Below are 20,000 nucleotides of genomic sequence, written 5' to 3'. Positions count from 1 at the left end.
TACACTTTACAAGAAAAACATTGGCGGCAAATTCCGGAGCTTGCTTGATTGACATTCACGGCACCCGAGGGTCTTGTGAGATGACGCTGGCTGCTGCCAGTTCATTATTATGAAAAAATGACAGAGAGGAAGGCGAGAAACAAGTTTTTATTTCAACAGACTCTCGCGCCGTCCCTTCCGTCAAAACTCTAAAGGCCGACTGCACATTTCCTGTCTTCACAATAAAAGCCCTGCTTCATGCTGCCTGCGCTAACTAAATACAGAGTCTCGGAAAACTGGCGTGCACAAGCGATCCCTCAGAAATCTGGCGTGCACATCACTTGTGCACGCCAGCTTTCCGAGACTCTTATTTTGTTAGCGCAGGCAGCATGAAGCAGGGCTTTTATTGTGAAGATAGGAAATGTGCAGTCGGCCTTTAGAGTTTTGACGGAAGGGACGGCGCGAAAGTTTGTTGAAATAAAAAGTATTTCTCGCCTTCCTCTCGGTCATTTTTTCATAATAATGAACTGGCAGCAGCCAGCGTCATCTCACAAGACCCTCGGGTGCCGTGAATGTCAATCAAGCAAGCTACGGAATTCGCCGCCAATGTTTTTCTTGTAAAGTGTATGGAAGCTGGATGAATTAGATGCCAAAAACCAACCACTTTCATGTGGTATTGTACAGAAAGGACAACTTTTTTTCTCCTCCATTTGAAAATGTGGGCGTTATCATCATTACTGTCTGATTCCAATCAATGCAAGTCATCAGAATCAGGTAATACACCAACTTATATTCTTGTCTTCGTGAAAGAAAGACATCTATATGTGTTACACATGCTTGTATTATCAAAATAAGAGTCTCGGAAAGCTGGCGTGCACAAGTGATGTGCACGCCAGCTTTCTGAGGGATCGCTTGTGCACGCCAGTTTTCCGAGACTCTGTATTTAGTTAGCGCAGGCAGCGTGAAGCAGGGCTTTTATTGTGAAGATAGGAAATGTGCAGTCGGCCTTTAGAGTTTTGACGGAAGGTACGGCGCGAGAGTCTGTTGAAATAAAAAGTGTTTCTCGCCTTCCTCTCGGTCATATTTTCATAACAATGATCTTGCAGCAGCCAGCGTCATCTCACAAGACCCTCCGGTACCGTGAATGTCATTTAAGTGACGTCTTGGTGAAGATTGATGATCACTCATTTTTAGGTCTATTTTTTTTAAAAGCCTGGCTGGAGATCGACTGACACACCCCCCGCGGTCGACTGGTAGCTCGCGATCGACGTAATGGGCACCCCTGGTTTACACCATTAAATAAACTGCTGTTCAGGTTGAAGTCTGAGGCTGTGAAGCCAACGCTCACGTGCTTCCTCCCACAGACACCACACCATGGCCATCGGTGTGGCCGTGGACATCCTGGGGTGTACTGGCAGCGTGGAGGAGCGGGCATCCACTTTGAATCGCATCATCCTGGTGGCATTGGAGCTGAAGGACGCTGTGGGCGATCTGTTTGCTTTCACCGCCCTGATGAAAGCTCTAGAACTGCCGCAGGTGACACACGCACACACTTTAGTTTTAAAGTATATTATATATATATATATATATATATATATATATATATATATATATATATATATATATATATATATATATGTAATTTTGTGATGTTTGGTTCTTTTATGAATTTATTATGGCTCTACTGAAAATGGGTCAAAAGTATACATACAGCAATGTTAATATTTGCTTACATGTCCCTTGGCAAGTTTCACTGCAATAAGGCGCTTTTGGTAGCCATCCACAAGCTTCTGCTTGAATTTTAAGGCGTAGTTTGGATCTGTAACTAGAGTACAGCCCAAAACATCTCTCCTCATTGAGCACAATTTAACTCTGTCTCTGCATGATTCCTTGCTTCTTGTCTGTTTAATAGATGTCATCAGTGTTTGAACCTGACACCTTGGCAAGTTTCACGGCAATAAGACGCTTTTGGTAGCCATCCACAAGCTTCTGATTGAATTTTAGAGCGTAGTTTGGATCTGTAACTAGAGTACAGCCCAAAACATCTCTCCTCATTGAGCAAAATGTAACTCTGTCTCTGCATTATTCCTTGCTTCTTGTCTGTTTAATATATGTCATCAGTGTTTTAACCTGACACTTTGGCAAGTTTCACTGCAATAAAGCGCTTTTGGTAGCCATCCACAAGCTTCTACTTGAATTTTAGAGCGCAGTTTGGATCTGTAACTAGAGTACAGCCCAAAACATATCTCCTTATTAAGCCAAATTTAACTCTGTCTCTGCATGATTCCTTGCTTCTTGTCTGTTTAATATATGTCATCAGTGTTTGAACCTGACACCTTGGCAAGTTTCACTGCAATAAGGCGCTTTTAGTAGCCATCCACAAGCTTCTGGTTGAATTTTAGAGCGCAGTTTGGATCTGTAACTAGAGTACAGCCCAAAACATCTCTCCTCATTGAGCAAAATTTAACTATGTTCCTGCTTGATTCCTTGCTTCTTGTCTGTATAATAGATGTCATCAGTGTTTGAACCTGAGACTTTGGCAAGTTTCACTGCAATAAGGCGCTTTTGGTAGCCATCCACAAGCTTCTGATTGAATTTTAGAGCGTAGTTTGGATCTGTAACTAGAGTACAGCCCAAAATATCTCTACTCATTGTGCAAAATTTAAGTCTGTCTCTACATGATTCCTTGCTTCTTGTCTGTTTAATAGATGTCATCAGTGTTTGAACCTGACACCTTGGCAAGTTTTACTGCAATAAGGAGCTTTTGGTAGTCATCCACAAGCTTCTGATTGAACTCTAGAGCGTAGTTTGGATCTGTAACTAGAGTACAGCCCAAAACATCTCTCCTCATTGAGCAAAATGTAACTCTGTCTCTGCATGATTCCTTGCTTCTTGTCTGTTTAATAGATGTCATCAGTGTTTGAACCTGACACCTTGGCAAGTTTCACTGCAATAAGGCGCTTTTGGTAGCCATCCACAAGCTTCTGGTTGAATTTTTGAGCGTAGTTTGGATCTGTAACTAGAGTACAGCCCAAAACATATCTCCTTATTGAGCAAAATTTAACTCTGTCTCTGCATGATTCCTTGCTTCTTGTCTGTTTAATAGATGTCATCAGTGTTTGAACCTGACACCTTGGCAAGTTTCACTGCAATAAGGCGCTTTTGGTAGCCATCCACAAGCTTGTGGTTGAACTCTAGAGCATAGTTTGCATCTGTAACTAGAGTACAGCCCAAAACATCTCTCCTCATTGAGCAAAATTTAACTGTCACTGCATGATTCCTTGCTTCTTGTCTGTTTAATAAATGTCATCAGTGTTTGAACCTGAGACCTTGGCAAGTTTCACGGCAATAAGGTGCTTTTGGTAGCCATCCACAAGCTTCTGCTTGAGTTTTAGAGCGCAGTTTGGATCTGTAACTAGAGTACAGCCCAAAACATCTCTCCTCATTGAGCAAAATTTAACTATGTTCCTGCTTGATTCCCTGCTTCTTGTCTAATAGATGTCATCAGTGTTTGAACCTGACACCTTGGCAAGTTTCACGGCAATAAGACGCTTTTGGTAGCCATCCACAAGCTTCTGGTTGAATTTTAGAGCGCAGTTTGGATCGTTAACTAGAGTACAGCCCAAAACATATCTCCTTATTGAGCAAAATTTAACTCTGTCTCTGCATGATTCCTTGCTTCTTGTCTGTTTAATAGATGTCATCAGTGTTTGAACCTGACACCTTGGCAAGTTTCACGGAAATAAGGCGCTTTTGGTAGCCATCCACAAGCTTCTGGTTGTATTTTCGAGCGTAGTTTGGATCTGTAACTAGAGTACAGCCCAAAACATCTCTCCTTATTGAGCAAAATTTAACTCTGTCTCTACATGATTCCTTGCTTCTTGTCTGTTTAATAGATGTCATCAGTGTTTGAACCTGACACCTTGGCAAGTTTCACTGCAATAAGGCGCTTTTGGTAGCCATCCACAAGCTTCTGGTTGAATTTTTGAGCGTAGTTTGGATCTGTAACTAGAGTACAGCCCCAAATATCTCTCCTCATTGAGCAAAATTTAACTCTGTTTCTGCATGATTCCTTGCTTCTTGTCTAATAGATGTCATCAGTGTTTGAACCTGACACCTTGGCAAGTTTCACGGCAATTAGGCGCTTTTGGTAGCCACCCACAAGCTTCTGATTGAATTTTAGAGCGTAGTTTGGATCTGTAACTAGAGTACAGCCCAAAACATCTCTCCTCATTGAGCAAAATTTAACTCTGTCTCTACATGATTCCTTGCTTCTTGTCTGTTTAATATATGTCATCAGTGTTTGAATCTGACACCTTGGGAAGTTTCACTGCAATAAGGTGCTTTTGGTAGCCATCCACAAGCTTGTGGTTGAACTCTAGAGCGTAGTTTGGATCTGTAACTAGAGTACAGCCCAAAACATCTCTCTTCATTGAGCAAAATTTAACTCTGTCTCTACATGATTCCTTGCTTCTTGTCTGTTTAATAGATGTCATCAGTGTTTGAACCTGACACCTTGGCAAGTTTCACTGCAATAAGGCGCTTTTGGTAGCCATCCACAAGCTTCTGCTTGAATTTTTGACCACTCCTCTTAACTAAATTAGTGCAGTTCAGCTAAATGTGTTGGCTTCCTGACATGGACTTGTTTCTTCAGCATTGTCCACACATTTAAGTCAGGACTAAAACATTGATTCTAGCCTGATTTAGCCATTCCTTTACCATTTTTGACGTGTGTTTGGGGTCATTGTCCTGTTGGAACACCTAACTGCACCCAAGACCCAACCTCCGGGCTGATGATTTTAGGTTGTCCTGAAGATTTTGGAGGTAATCCTCCTTTTTCTTTGTCCCATTTACTCTCTGTAAAGCCCCAGTTCTATGGGTAGCAAAACAGTCCCATAGCATAATACTACCACCACCATAGTAATAGTCAAAATTATAACATAAAAAGTCAACATTTTGAGATAAATATTTAAAACTTTGAGCTAAAAAGTTAAAATTGTGAGATAAAAAGTTATAATTAAGAGTTAAAAAGTCGTACCTATGTGAAGTGAAGTGAATTATATTTATATAGCGCTTTTCTCTAGTGACTCAAAGCGCCTTTACATAGTGAAACCCAATATCTAAGTTACATTTAAAGCAGTGTGAGTGGCACTGGGAGCAGGTGGGTAAAATGTCTTGCTCAAGGACACAACGGCAGTGACTAGGAAGGCGGAAGCGGGGATCGAACCTGGAACCCTCAAGTTGCTGGCATGGGAAAAAATAATTCATAGTTATGAGATAAAGTAAAAATCATGACGAGACAAAAAGTCATAATTGTGAGCAAAAAGTCGAAATTAGGGAAAAAAAAGTTATGATAATGAGATGGATAGCTGAATTTATGAGAAAAAAGTCGGGGTTTCCCTGCTTAGGCTGCTGCCCCCGCGACCCGACCTCGGATTAGCAGAAGAAGCTGGATGGATGGATGAAGAATGTGCTCCAATCATCCATCCATCCATCCTTTTTCTACCGCTTATTCCATTTTGGGGTCGCAGGTGCCTATCTCAGCTACAATCGGGTGGAAGGCAGTGTACACCCTGGACAAGTCGCCACCTCATTGCAGGTGCTCCAATCACTTTATCACAAAAAAATACAACAAAACTATAAGGAAGAGTCTTTTTTTAACTGTACTAAGATGCAGATTTTTTTTGAATGGTACGTTGTTTTTTTTTTATATCAACTAACCAATTAAGCGGGCGGTTGTTTTGCTCCTGTCCAGATCAGCCGTCTGGAGGACACGTGGACCACTCTCAGAAGGAACTTCACAGAAACCGCCATCAGCTATGAGAAAACCCTCAAACCTTTCTACAAGAATCTCTACGAGGGGACAGGTAACAATACACAGCAACCAAGATCGACATAAGAGGTGCTAAATAACACATGCAAACTATGAAATTGGGTCTATTGGATACGAAAGTCCGGATCCTGAGTAGTCATGGGTTCAATCCCGGGCTGGGGGTCTTTCTGTGTGGAGTTTGCATGTTCTCCCTGTGACTGTGTGGGTTCCCTCTGGCTTCCTCCCACCTCCAAAGACATGCACCTGGGGATAGGCCCCTCCCACCTCCAAAGACATGCACCTGGGGGTAGGCCCCTCCCACCTCCAAAGACATGCACCTGGGGATAGGCCCGTCCCACCTCCAAATACATGCACCTGGGGATAGGCCCCTCCCACCTCCACAGACATGCACCTGGGGATAGGCCCCTCCCACCTCCACAGACATGCACCTGGGGATAGGCCCCTCCCACCTCCAAAGACATGCACCTGGGGATACGCCCCTCCCACCTCCAAATACATGCACCTGGGGATAGGCCCCTCCCACCTCCAAAGACAAGCACCTGGGGATAGGCCCCTCCCACCTCCAAAGACAAGCACCTGGGGATAGGCCAGTCCCACCTCCAAAGACATGCACCTGAGGATAGGCCCCTCCCACCTCCACAGACATGCACCTGGGAATAGGCCCCTCCCACCTCCAAATACGTGCACCTGGGGATAGGCCCCTCCCACCTCCAAAGACATGCACTTGGGGATAGGCCCCTCCCACCTCCAAATACATGCACCTGGGGATATGCCCCTCCCACCTCCAAATACATGCACCTGGGGATAGGCCCCTCCCACCTCCAAAGACATGCACTTGGGGATAGGCCCCTCCCACCTCCAAATACATGCACCTGGGGATATGCCCCTCCCACCTCCAAATACATGCACCTGGGGATAGGCCCCTCCCACCTCCAAAGTCATGCACCTGGGGATATGCCCCTCCCACCTCCAAATACATGCACCTGGGGATACGCCTCTCCCACCTCCAAAGTCATGCACCTGGGGATAGGCCCCTCCCACTTCCAAAGACATGCACCTGGGGATAGGTTAATTGGCAACACTAAATGGTCCCTACTGGTGAATGTGAGTGTGGATGTTGTCTGTCTATCTGTGTTGGCCCTGTGATGAGGTGGCAACTTGTCCAGGGTGTATACCGCCTTCTGACCAAATGCAAATGAGATAGGCTCCAGCTACCCCCCGCGACCCCGAACGGGACAAGCGGTAGAAAATGGATAGATGGGTTTATTTTTTCCTTGCCCTGATGTGGGATCTGATCTGAAGATGTTGTTGTTACTTGTACAGCCCTTTGAGACACTGGTGATTTAGGGCTTGATTAGTGGGTGTGATGTGGTGCAAACCTCCTTATTTAAATGAGGTATTTGGGTGTATACCGACGGTTACCATGGTAACACCCTTATCCCTCCGCATATATGACCAACCTGTGGTGTTTTCATCACGCTGTCGACTTTTGGTATATAGACTAAACTTGGACAATTATTTGAATATTAATCATGATTTAATTGTTGACTTCTCACGATCATAAAAATATAAAATACAAACCCCGTTTTTATATGAGTTGGGAAATTGTGTTAGATGTAAATATAAACGGAATACAATGATTTGCGAATCCTTTTCAACCCATATTCAGTTGAATATGCTACAAAGACAACATATTTGATGTTCAAACTGATTACATTTTTTTTGTGTGTGCAAATAATCATTAACTTTAGAATTTGATGCCAGCAACACGTGACAAAGAAGTTGGGAAAGGTGGCAATAAATACTGATAAAGTTGAGGAATGCTCATCAAACACTTATTTGGAACATCCCACAGGTGTGCAGGCTAATTGGGAACAGGTGGGTGCCATGATTGGGTATAAAAACAGCTTCCCAAAAAAATGTTTCTCAAAGTGCAATTGCAAGAAATTTAGGGATTTCAACATCTACGCTCCATAATATCGTCAAAAGGTTCACAGAATCTGGAGAAATCACTCCACGTAAGCGACATGGCCGGAAACCAACATTAAATGACCGTGACCTTCGATCCCTCAGACGGCACTGTATCAAAAACCGACATCAATCTCTAGAGGATATCACCACATGGGCTCAGGAACACTTCAGAAAACCACTGTCACTAAATACAGTTTGTCGCTACATCTGTAAGTGCAAGTTAAAGCTCTACTATGCAAAGCGAAAGCCATTTATCAACAACATCCAGAAACGCCGCCGGCTTCTCTGGGCCCGAGATCATCTAAGATGGACTGATGCAAAGTGGAATAGTGTTCTGTGGTCTGATGAGTCCACATTTCAAATAGTTTTTGGAAATATTCCACATTGTGTCATCCGGACCAAAGGGGAAACGAACCATCAAGACTGTTACTGACGCAAAGTCCAAAAGCCAGCATCTGTGATGGTATGGGGGTGCATTAGTGCCCAAGGCATGGCTAACTTACACATCTGTGAAGGCACCATTAATGCTGAAAGGTACATACAGGTTTTGGAACAACATATGCGGCCATCTAAGCGCCGTCTTTTTCATGGACGCCCCTGCTTATTTCAGCAAGACAATGCCAAGCCACATTCAGCACGTGTTACAACAGCGTGGCTTCGTAAAAAAAGAGTGCGGGTACTTTCCTGGCCCGCCTGCAGTCCAGACCTGTCCCCCATTGAAAATGTGTGGTGCATTATGAAGCGTAAAATACGACAGCGGAGACCCCGGACTGTTGAACGACTGAAGCTCTACATCAGGGGTCTCAAACTCAAATACAGAGTGGGCCAAAATTTAAAACTGATCAAAGCCACAGGCCAATGTTGAACAAATTAACCTTTTAACAGGGACCCGAATAAGTTTTGCATTGAATATTGAACAAGCAAGGCTTATATAACTTTATAGTCACATGCAAAATCGAGTTTCAAATTATAATAATAATGATGAAAAAATATCAATGGCATATCAAATCAAATTTTAATAAAAATTGTGGGGGGGAGCGGGGTTTGGTTATAGCGGGGGTGTATATTGTAGCGTCCCGGAAGAGTTAGTGCTGCAAGGGGTTCTGGGTATTTCTTCTGTTGAGTTTATGTTGTGTAACAGTGCAGATGCTCTCCCGAAATGTGTTTGTCATTCTTGTTTGGTGTGGCTTCACAGTGTGGCGCATATTTGTAAAAGTGTTAAAGTTGTTTATTGGGCACCCTCAGTGTGACCCTTATGCCTGTTGATCAAGTATGGCTTGCATTCACTTGTGTGTGTTATAGCCACATACTGTATATTATGTGACTGGGCCGGCACGATGTTTGTACGGCGGAGAAGCGGACGCGACGACAGGCTGTAGAGGACGCTAAAGGCAGTGCCTTCAAGGCACGCCCCTAAAATTGTAGTCCGGGTGGAAATCGGGAGTCATTCGGAGGAATGGTTGCCCCGGGAGATTTTCGGGAGGGGCACTGAACTTTGTCAGTCTCCCGGGAAAAACGTGAGGGTTGGCAAGTACAAGTATCAGCGGTGAATGCAATGTTACAGTGGCATTGCCGCTGGATAATACCAGCGGGCCAGCTCTAATCTTAGTTTGATATTACCTCAAGGGCCGGCCAGAGTTTGACACCCATGCTCTACATAAAACAAGAATGGGAAAGAATTCCTCTTTCAAAGCTTCAACAATTAGTTTCCTCAGTTCCCAAACGTTTATTGAGTGTTGTTCAAAGAAAAGGTGATGTAACACAGTGGTGAACATGCCCTTTCCCAACTACTTTGGCACGTGTTGCAGCCATGAAATTCTAAGTTGATTATTATTTGCAAAAAAAAATTAAGTTTATCAGTTTGAACATCAAATATGTTGTCTTTGTAGCATATTCAACTGAATATGGGTTGAAAAGGATTTGCAAATCATTGTATTCTGTTTATATTTACATCTAACACAATTTCCCAACTCATATGGAAACGGGGTTTGTAGAATACTGCTGGGGAATAAAACTCAGATCTCGCAGGCGTACCTAATGTTTCTTCCTTCGTCCCTCGCAGCCTCCTCTCCTCAGGTGGTCTGCGTGCCCCTCATGTTGCCCCTCCTCACGTTGATGGAGCGCCCGTCCGTCACGCCGGAGGGGGCGGAGCTCTGGGAGGTGAGCGACCAGGGCTGTGACATCATGCTGCGTCACCTGGAGGCCGCGCGGGAGGTTGCACGACAAGCAACAACCTACACCGAGAACGCACAGAAAATCACGCACGGTAAAACATGAAATGTTCTCACTTTCTTGAATTCATCCACTGTTTGTTTCTCATGGATTCATTTATTTGCTGGCCCTCCATTTATACCGAACACAAAAGCAGTGAAGTTGGAAACAGAATACAATAATTTGCAAATCCTTTTCAACCTATATTCAATTGAATAGACTGCAAATGTTTGAACTGAGAAACTGAGTTTGTGCAAATAATCATGAACTTTGTATTTAATGGCAGCAACATGTTGCAAAAAAGTTGGTACAAGGGCATTTTTACCACTGTACTACATGGCCTTTCCTTTTAATGACACTCAGTAAACGTTTGGGAACTGAGGAGACCCAATTTGTGAAGCTTTTCAGGCGGAACTATTTCCCAATCTTGCGTGATGTACAGTTTAAGTTTCCAAGCCACGTCGTCTTGCTGAAATAAGCAGGGGCGTCCATTGGTAACGTTGCTTGGATGGCAACATATGTGGCTCCAAAACCTTTCAGCATTAATGGTGCCTTCACAGATGTGTAAGTTACCCATGCCTTGGGCACTTAAGCACCCCCATACCATCACAGATGCTGGCTTTTGAACTTTGCGCCGGATGGTTATTTTCATAGGGCTTCACGGTGGCAGAGGGGTTAGTGCGTCTGCCTCACAATACGAAGGTCCTGCAGTCCTGGGTTCAAATCCAGGCTGGGGATCTTTCTGTGTGGAGTTTGCATGTTCTCCCCGTGAATGCGTGGGTTCCCTCCGGGTACTCCGGCTTCCTCCCACTTCCAAAGACATGCACCTGGGGATAGGTTGATTGGCAACACTAAATTGGCCCTAGTGTGTGAATGTGAGTGTGAATGTTGTCTGTCTATCTGTGTTGGCCCTGCGATGATGTGGCGACTTGTCCAGGGTGCACCCCGCCTTCCGCCCGATTGTAGCTCCCCCCGCGACCCCAAAAAGGGAATAAGCGGTAGAAAATGGATGGAGGGTTATTTTCCTCTTTGGTCCGGAGGACCCCAAAAACAATTTGAAATGTGGACTCATCAGACCACAGAATACTTTTCCACTTTGCATCAGTCCATCTTAGATGAGCTCAGACCCAGCGAAGCCGGCGGCGGTTCTGGGTGTTGTTGATAAATGGCTTTGGCTTTGCAAAGTCGAGTTTTAACTTGTACTTACAGATCTACCGACTAACTATCCTTACTGACAGTTTTTAAAGTGTTCTGGAGCCCATGTGGTGATATCCCTTACACACTGATGTCGCTTTTTGATGTAGTACTGCCTGAGGGATTGGAGGTCACAGGCTTAGCCGCTTACATGCAGTGATTTCTCCAGATTCTCTGAACCTTTTGATGATATTACGGACCGTAGATGGTGAAATCCCTAAATTCCTTGCGAGAGGGACAAGCCGTAGAAAATGGATAGATGGATGGATGGATGTGAAAGTACTGTAGCTTGTTCTTACAACTTTGTACAGTAGAGGGCCACATAACTGATGCTTAACACCCCTCATACGCGTTGGGTCTGCCAGAGAATAAGAAGACATAGCAGGAGGGGACGATGTTGCTTACTAGACCCCTTAAGTTCTCTTTTTTAAAGCGACAACAGTTGCAACTTTTTCCAATCTTGCTGCATGAAAGCACTCTTCCCAAGGAATTAGTTTGCCTGCGACGACAACAAAAAAAAGATATCTCTTTTGCTTTTCATGTATTTGCTTCCTTTTGTGCCGCTTATATCAACATTACATGCACATATGTCATGGCCAAAGTATAGGAGGTACTGTAAAAGTCTGTACTTTTACAGGCATTGGCCGAATTCCGTAACAACTACCAAAGACCGATTCATGTCAAATCAAATCGATATCTACTTGCGTAGGTATTGGGCTACATTATACACCCCCGCTACCACTAAGGCCCCCCCCACCACCCTCCGTGCGTCGGTTGAGGTGGGGGTGGGGTTTGGTGCTAGCTGGGGTGTATATTGTAGCCCGGAAGAGTTAGGGATGCATGGGATTCTGGGTATTTATTCTGTTGTGTTACAGTGCGGATGTTCTCCCGAAATGTGTTTGTCATTCTTGTTTGATGTGGGTTCACAGTGTGGCGCATATTAGTAAGAGCGCTAAAGTTGTTTATATCACAACCATCAGTGTAAATTGTGTGGCGGTTGACCAAGTATGCCTTGCAGTCGATGATGTGTGCTAAAAGGGGTCGCATGCTACATGCTACCGGCCGGCACGCAGATAGCTTGGCGTGAAGGCGAGCGCGGCGATATGTTTTAGAGAACGTGAAAAGGATCGTCACCACAACACGCCCTCAAAATAGTTATGCGGGTGCAAACCGGAGAATGTTAGCCCAGGGATATTTCTGGGAAAGGCACTGAAATCCGGACAACCTCCCGGAAAAATATTGAGGGTCGACAGGTATGCAGCTGAGCCACATCAAAGTGATCAAAGAGCCGCGGGTTGCCGACCCCTGAGCCAGACCGTTTAAGGCAGGGGTCGGGAAGCTTTTCGGCTGAGAGAGCCATGAAAGCCAAATATTTCAAAATGTATTTCCGTGAGAGTCATATCATATTTTTTAAGACTCAATACAACTAAATGTGTGCATTTTTAAGTAAGACCAACATTTTTAGAGTATAAAAAGTCTCTTATTCTTTTTCATAACATTGTTATTCTGAAGCTAACTAATAATAAATAAAATGTCATGTCAGTTGATCATGTTTTTGTTTGGCCATGTGCTGTTTGTCCTTTGGACTCTTTAGGTTCCTGTTTTTTTCCACTCCCTTGTCTGGTTTCCTTGGTTACTCATTTTGTCCACCTGTCTCTGGTGGACAAAATGCCCGCTCACCTGCTTCCCGAGCACTAATCAGAGGCAGTATTTAAGCTCGTCTTTGCCAGTCAGTCACCCTGGCGTCAATGTGATCTTTTCTTGCTCTGTGCTGACTTGTTTCATGCCTTGCCATAGTTCCGTGCTTCATGCCATGCCAAGTAAGTTTTGTTTGATTTATGTTCATAGTCTGTTTATACGTTAGCTTTGTTCTTTAGCCCAAGTTGTGCCTCCGCTGTGAGCGATTTTTGTTTGTATCTTTTTTTTGTTTAAATTAAGTCATGTTTTTACCTAAATGCCATGTCCCAAGTAGTCCGTCTGTTTTCCTGGGAGAACGACCCCCTATTGTGACATAAAATACTTCTTACCATTAATGCGACTTTTAAGGGATAACCCCTTAAACCAGGGGTGCCCACACTTTTTCTGCAGGCGAGCTACTTTTCAATTGACCAACTCGAGGGGATCTACCTCATTTATATATATCATTTATATTTATTTATTTATGAAAGAGACATTTTCGTAAACAAGTTAAATGTGTTTAATGATAATACAAGCATGTGTAACACATATAGATGTCTTTCTTTCACGAAGACAAGAATATAAGTTGGTGTATTACCTGATTCTGATGACTTGCATTGATTGGAATCAGACAGTAATGATGATAACGCCCACATTTTCAAACGGAGGAGAAAAAAAGTTGTCCTTTCTGTACAATACCACATGAAAGTGGTTGGTTTTTGGCATCTAATTCATCCAGCTTCCATACACTTTACAAGAAAAACATTGGCGGCAAATTCCGTAGCTTGCTTGATTGACATTCACGGCACCCGAGGGTCTTGTGAGATGACGCTGGCTGCTGCCAGTTCATTATTATGAAAAAATGACAGAGAGGAAGGCGAGAAACACTTTTTATTTCAACAGACTTTCGCGCCGTCCCTTCCGTCAAAACTCTAAAGGCCGACCGCACATTTCCTATCTTCACAATAAAAGCCCTGCTTCATGCTGCCTGCGCTAACAAAATAAGAGTCTCGGAAAGCTGGCGTGCACAAGTGATGTGCACGCCAGCTTTCTGAGGGATCGCTTGTGCACGCCAGTTTTCCGAGACTCTGTATTTAGTTAGCGCAGGCAGCATGAAGCAGGGCTTTTATTGTGAAGATAGGAAATGTGCAGTCGGCCTTTAGAGTTTTGACGGAAGGTACGGCGCGAGAGTCTGTTGAAATAAAAAGTGTTTCTCGCCTTCCTCTCGGTCATATTTTAATAATAATGATCTTGCAGCAGCCAGCGTCATCTCACAAGACCCTCCGGTACCGTGAATGTCATTTAAGTCACGTCTTGGTGAAGATTGATGATCACTAATTTTTAGGTCTATTTTTTTTTAAAAGCCTGGCTGGAGATCGACCGACACACACCCCGCGGTCGACTGGTAGCTCGCGATCGACGTAATGGGCACCCCTGCCTGAAACGAATAATGATTTGCCTAAGCCCCGTTTCAGCCACACTAAACCATCTTTTTCAGCTCAGTGTTAGATTCAAAATCAGCTTTGATCATTAAAGAAATGAATATAAACACACTCAAAAGCACGGAAAGTTGGTACCGTATCAACTCCAACGTGAAAATGTACCCATCCCTACATGGCCAATTATGCAAAGTATGCCAATCCCACGCAAATCAGCGCCAAAAATAGAATGTGGAAAACCACTGAACATTCATTTTGAACAATCTTTGTTTTGTTTTCAGGGTTCCAGTGTGATGAAGACCTGCTGGAGGTCTTCAAGACGGACTTTCAGCTGCGGCTGCTTTGGGGGAGTCGCGGCGCTTCAGTGAACCAATCAGATCGCTACAGCAAATTCAGCCTCATCCTCACGGCCTTGTCACGCAAGCTGGAGCCCCGACACAAGACGCAAACGTTAATTTGACCTCAACTTGGCGACTGGACCGGACTGAAGACTGGTGGATTTGTATTCTATGAATAGAAATTACAGCACAGGATGAGGAAGATGTATTTATTAGCAATGGAAGAAAGGGTTCTCGCCCGGAAAAGGGTGAAGTGCCATGTCCGGGTTGGGGAGGAGACCCTGCCCCCAAGTGGAGGAGTTCAAGTACCTCACGAGGGAGGGAAGAGTGGATCGTGGGATCGACAGGCAGTTAGTCGGACCCGATTCCAGTGAGGGTTGGACTCCGCCAAGGCTGTCCTTTGTCACCGATTCTGTTCATAACTTTTATGGACAGAATTTCTAGGCTCAGTCAAGGCGTTGAGGGGTTCCGGTTTGGTGGCCGCAGGATTAGGTCTCTGATTTTTACAGATGATGCGGTCCTGATGGCTTCATCTGACCAGGATTTTCAGCTCTCACTGGATCGGTTGGGACTGGAATCAGCACCTCCAAGTCAGAGTCCATGGTTCCGGTCCAGAAAAGGGTTGAGTACCATCTCCGGGTTGGAGAGGAGATCCTGCCCCAAGTGGAGGAGTTCAAGTACCTCAGAGTCTTGTTCACGAGTGAGGGAAGAGTGGATTGTGGGATCGACAGGCAGTTAGTCGGACCCGATTCCAGTGAGGGTTGGACTCCGCCAAGGCTGCCCTTTGTCACCGATTTTGTTCATAACTTTTATGGACAGAATTTCTAGGCTCAGTCAAGGCGTTGAGGGGTTCCGGTTTGGTGGCCGCGGGATTAGGTCTCTGATTTTTACAGATGATGTGGTCCTGATGGCTTCATCTGGCCAGGATGTTCAGCTCTCACTGGATCGGTTGGGACTGGAATCGGCACTTCCAAGTCAGACTCCATGGTTCTCGCTCTGAAAAGGGTGGATTTCCGCCTTGGAGAAGAGATCTTGCCCAAAGTGGAGGAGGTCAAGTACCTAGGAGTCTTGTTCAGAAGTGAGGGAAGAGTGGATCGTGAGATCGACAGGCGGATCTGTGCGGCGTCTTCAGTAATGCGGACGTTGTATCGATCCGTTGTGGTGAAGAAGGAGCTGAGCCGGAAGGCAAAGCTCTCAATTTACCGGTCGATCTACGTTCCCATCCTCACCTATGGTCATGAACTTTGGGTCATGACCGAAAGGACAAGATCACGGGTACAAGCGGCCGGAATGAGTTTCCTCCGTCTGGTGGTTGGTGTCTCCCTTAGAGATAGGGTGAGAAGCTCTGCCATCCGGGAGGAACTCAAAGTAAAGCTCCACATCGAGAGGAGCCAGATGAGGTGGTTCGGGCATCTGGTCAGGATGCCACCCGAACGCCTCCCTAGGGAGGGGTTTCTAGGACGTCCACGGGGAAGACCCAGGACACATTGGGAAGACTATGTCTCCCGGCTGGCCTGGGAACGCCTCGGGATCCCCCGGGAAGAGCTGGACGATGTGGTTGGGGAGAGGGAAGTCTGGGCTTCCCTGCTTAGGCTGCTGCCCCCGTGACCCGACCTCAAATAAGCGGAAGAAGATGGATGGAGGAAGAAAAAAATTCAAATATTTGCTTTGTTTGTGTATATATATATATATATATATATATATATATATATATATATATATATATATATATATATATATATATATATATATCCGTCACCATGATTGTGAATGATAAGCAAAATTGAGCAAAAAGTGCAGTTCCCCTTCAAATGTTACATACTGGATGGTTGGCTTCACAACGTAACCCACAAGAACCCAGACCCACTCCTGCTTTCAGCGTAAACCACAAACATTGACAACCGGTTTAGCTCGGTTGGTAGAGTGGCCGTGCCAGCAACCTGAGGGTTGCAGGTTCGATTCCCGCTTCCGCCATCCTAGTCACTGCCGTTGTGTCCTTGGGCAAGACACTTTACCCACCTGCTCCCAGTGCCACCCACACTGGTTTAAATGTAACTTAGATATTGGGTTTCACTATGTAAAGCGCTTTGAGTCACAAGAGAAAAGTGCTATATAAATATAATTCACACTTCACATTTAACACAACAAATGTTTGATTTTTCACTGCCATTTTAGGTTTGATCATTTCCTTTCGGTAATAGTCCAAACGTCAGTGTCAGCTAGATAAATCCAGTAAGCGGCTTAGTGGTTAGAGCATGGGTGTCAAACTCTGGCCTGCGGGCCAAATTTGGCCCGCCGTGTAATTTAATTTGGCCCTTGAGGTAATATCAAATTAACATTAGAGCTGGACCGCCGCCGTAACACCACATTCACTTCTAATACTCATACTCGTCAAGCCTCCCAATTTTCCCGGGAGACTCCCGAAGTTCAGTGCCCGTCCCGAATTTTTCCCGATTTCCATCCGGACAATAATATTGGGGGCGGGCCGTAAAAGCACTGCTATTGGCGTTCTCTACATGTCGCCACGTCCGCTTTTCTTCCATACAAACAGCGTGCCGGCCCACTCACATAATATATGCGGCTCATACACACACACAAGTGTATGCAAGGCATACTTGGTCAACAGCCATACAGGTCACACTGAGGGTGGCCGTATAAACAAGGTTAACACTGTTACAAATATGCGCCACACTGTGAACCCACAGCAAACAAGAATGACAAACACATTTCGGGAGAACATCCGCACCGTAACACAACATAAACACAACCGGACAAATACCCAGAACCCTTTGCAGCACTAACTCTTACGGGATGCTACAATATACCACCAAACCCCGCCTCAAATCAAACCCGCCGCCGAAAAAAGGCCTTAAATTGGAGTTTTTATTTTATTTGATATGCCATTGATATTTTTTAATTATTATTATTTGAAACTGGATGTTGCATGTCACTATAAAGTTATATAAGCCTTACTTGGTCAATATTCAATGCAAAACTTGTTTGGGTCCCTATTAAAGGGTTAATTTGTTCAACCTCGGCCCGCGGCTTTGTTCAGTTTTAAATTTTGGCCCGCTCTGTATTTGAGTTTGACACCACTGGGTTAGAGCGTCCGCCCTGAGATCGTTCGGTCGTGAGTTCAAACCCCGGCAGAGTCATACCAAAGACAATAAAAATGGGATCCATTACCTCCCTGCTTGGCACTCAGCAATTAACTCCCTACTCCATACACACTCTTGGATTGTGTCACACACCATTCTCTAGTTCATTTATTAGTATTGTTTCATTATTATACATATTACATTGTGTATATGTATAATTAATCATAGAGCGACATACAGTATGCCCCTTGAGTTCTGTGCCGTCAACTCCCCCTGCATCCATAACACGAAGGGAGTCTTCAAAGTAAAACAAAACATGATCCGGGCAACGGATGATCATACATTTTAACCTGCTCAGTGGCCTAGTGGTTAGAGTAGCTGCCCCGAGATCGGTAGGTCGTGAGTTCAAACCCCGGCAGAGTCATACCAAAGACTATAAAAATGGGATCCGTTACCTCCCTGCTTGGCACTCAGCATAAAGGGTTGGAATTGGGGGTTAAATCACCCAAAAAAAGGTATTCCCAGGCGTGACCACCACTGCTGCTCACTGCTCCCCTCACCTCCCAGGGGGTGATCAAGTCTGAAATGCAGAGAATAATTTCGCAACACCTAGTGTGTGTGTGACTATCATTTGTACTTTAACTTTTTAAGTGTTTGGACTCCAAATGTGACTTTTTAAGGAAGTGACATTTTGTTTCTTAAAAAAAAAAGCAAATATTTCTTCAAGTATACGCATAAAAATTGTTTTTTTCAGGGTGTTGGCAACCCTACAGTCCGGCTTTCATAGCAACAGCTTGTTGTTCATGAATGAAATACACAACAGTTGAATTTTACACTCTATTAAAACATTAATTGTGTCGAATGGATTCAAAATTAATTTTAATGGCTTTTGGAAATTTTGGAGAAGTTATGTCCTGACCAACATAACGGGTTCTTATGGGTTATTGCAGGGGTCACCAACGTGATGAGTCGCCCGCTGGCCTGTTCTAAAAATAGCTCAAATAGCAGCACTTACCAGTGAGCTGCCTCTATTTTTTAAATTGTATTTATTTACTAGCAAGCTGGTCTCGCTTTGCTGGACATTTTTAATTCTAAGAGAGACAAAACTCAAATAGAATTTGAAAATCCCAGAAAATATTTTAAAGACTTGGTCTTCACTTGTTTAAATAAATTCATTCATTTTTTTAGTTGGTTTCTTATAACTTTCAGAAAGACAATTTTAGAGAAAAAATACAACTTTAAAAATGATTTTAGGATTTTTAAACACATATACCTTTTTACCTTTTAAATTATTTCCTCTTCTTTCCTGACAATTTAAATCAATGTTCAAGTATTTTTTTTTTTTTTATTGTAAAGAATAATAAATACATTTTAATTCAATTCTTCATTTTAGCTTCTGTTTTTTCGACGAGGAATATTTGTGAAATATTTCTTCAAACTTATGATTAAAATTCCAAAAAATTATTCTGTCGAATCTAGAAAATCTGTAGAATCAAATTTAAATCTTATTTCAAAGTCTTTTGAATTTCTTTTAAAATTCTTGTTCTGGAAAATCTAGAAGAAATAAAGATTTGTCTTTGTTAGAAATATAGCTCGGTCCAATTTGTTATATATTCTAACAAAGTGCAGATTGGATTTTAACCTATTTAAAACATGTCATCAACATTCTAAAATTAATCTTAAATCAGGAAAAATTACTAATGATGTTCCATAAATTATTTTTTTACTTTTTCAAAAATTCAAGAATTAGCTAGTTTTTCTCTTCATTTTTTTCGGTTGAATTTTGAACTTTAAAGAGTCGAAATTGAAGTTAAACTATGTTTCAAAATGTATTTTTTTTTTTTTTTCATGTTTTCTCCTCTTTTAAACCGTTCAATTAAGTGTTTTTTTCATCATTTATTCTCTACAAAAAACCTTCCGTAAAAGGAAAAAAAAAAGTACAACGGAATGACGGACAGAAATACCCATTTTTATATATATATATATATATATATAGATTTATTTATTAAAGGTAAATTGAGCAAACTGGCTATTTCTGGCCATTTATTTAAGTGTGTATCAAACTGGTGGCCCTTCGCATTAATCAGTACCCAAGAAGTAGCTCTTGCTTTCAAAAAGGTTGGTGACCCCTGGGTTAATGTGACTTGAACCCACAAAAGTGCAAAAGCCAGATTAAGAACAAATAATTTGACTTGCAGCATAATGTACATTTATAGTCATTTGATATTTACAGTGACCAGTTTTAGTGTTGTGGCCCTTT

At 43.4% G+C, this 20,000-nt stretch overlaps 1 protein-coding gene and 1 long non-coding RNA gene across 6 annotated transcripts in view; one reads left to right on the top strand and one right to left on the bottom strand.

Annotated features, from left to right (window-relative positions):
- LOC133540853 (uncharacterized) overlaps nucleotides 1-20,000 on the bottom strand; it is a 31,332-nt gene that overhangs the window by 7,248 nt on the left and 4,084 nt on the right. The window contains exons 2-3 of the long non-coding RNA XR_009803741.1: nucleotides 9,818-10,017; nucleotides 1,328-1,506 (exon numbers count right to left, since the gene is read on the bottom strand). This is a non-coding gene — a long non-coding RNA (uncharacterized LOC133540853). The remainder of the gene's footprint in view (nucleotides 1-1,327; nucleotides 1,507-9,817; nucleotides 10,018-20,000) is intronic.
- Nucleotides 1-20,000, top strand: part of bcar3 (BCAR3 adaptor protein, NSP family member) — a 189,569-nt gene that overhangs the window by 169,210 nt on the left and 359 nt on the right. For 4 of the 5 annotated variants that reach the window (XM_061883823.1, XM_061883824.1, XM_061883826.1 and 1 more), the window contains 4 exons: nucleotides 1,344-1,515; nucleotides 5,735-5,846; nucleotides 9,846-10,049; nucleotides 14,586-20,000. The exon at nucleotides 14,586-20,000 is cut by the window's right edge and continues 359 nt beyond it. In XM_061883823.1, the coding sequence (XP_061739807.1) occupies nucleotides 1,344-1,515; nucleotides 5,735-5,846; nucleotides 9,846-10,049; nucleotides 14,586-14,764 (667 nt within the window). In that variant the 3' untranslated portion in view covers nucleotides 14,765-20,000. The remainder of the gene's footprint in view (nucleotides 1-1,343; nucleotides 1,516-5,734; nucleotides 5,847-9,845; nucleotides 10,050-14,585) is intronic. The other variant, XM_061883825.1, reaches the window with a different exon arrangement.

Source organism: Nerophis ophidion, linkage group LG22 (genome assembly GCF_033978795.1).
Source record: "Nerophis ophidion isolate RoL-2023_Sa linkage group LG22, RoL_Noph_v1.0, whole genome shotgun sequence".
NCBI classification, from domain to species: Eukaryota; Metazoa; Chordata; class Actinopteri; order Syngnathiformes; family Syngnathidae; genus Nerophis; species Nerophis ophidion.
The sequence above is the reverse complement of the archived record's forward strand: the minus strand, read 5'-3'. Positions and strand labels throughout refer to the sequence as shown.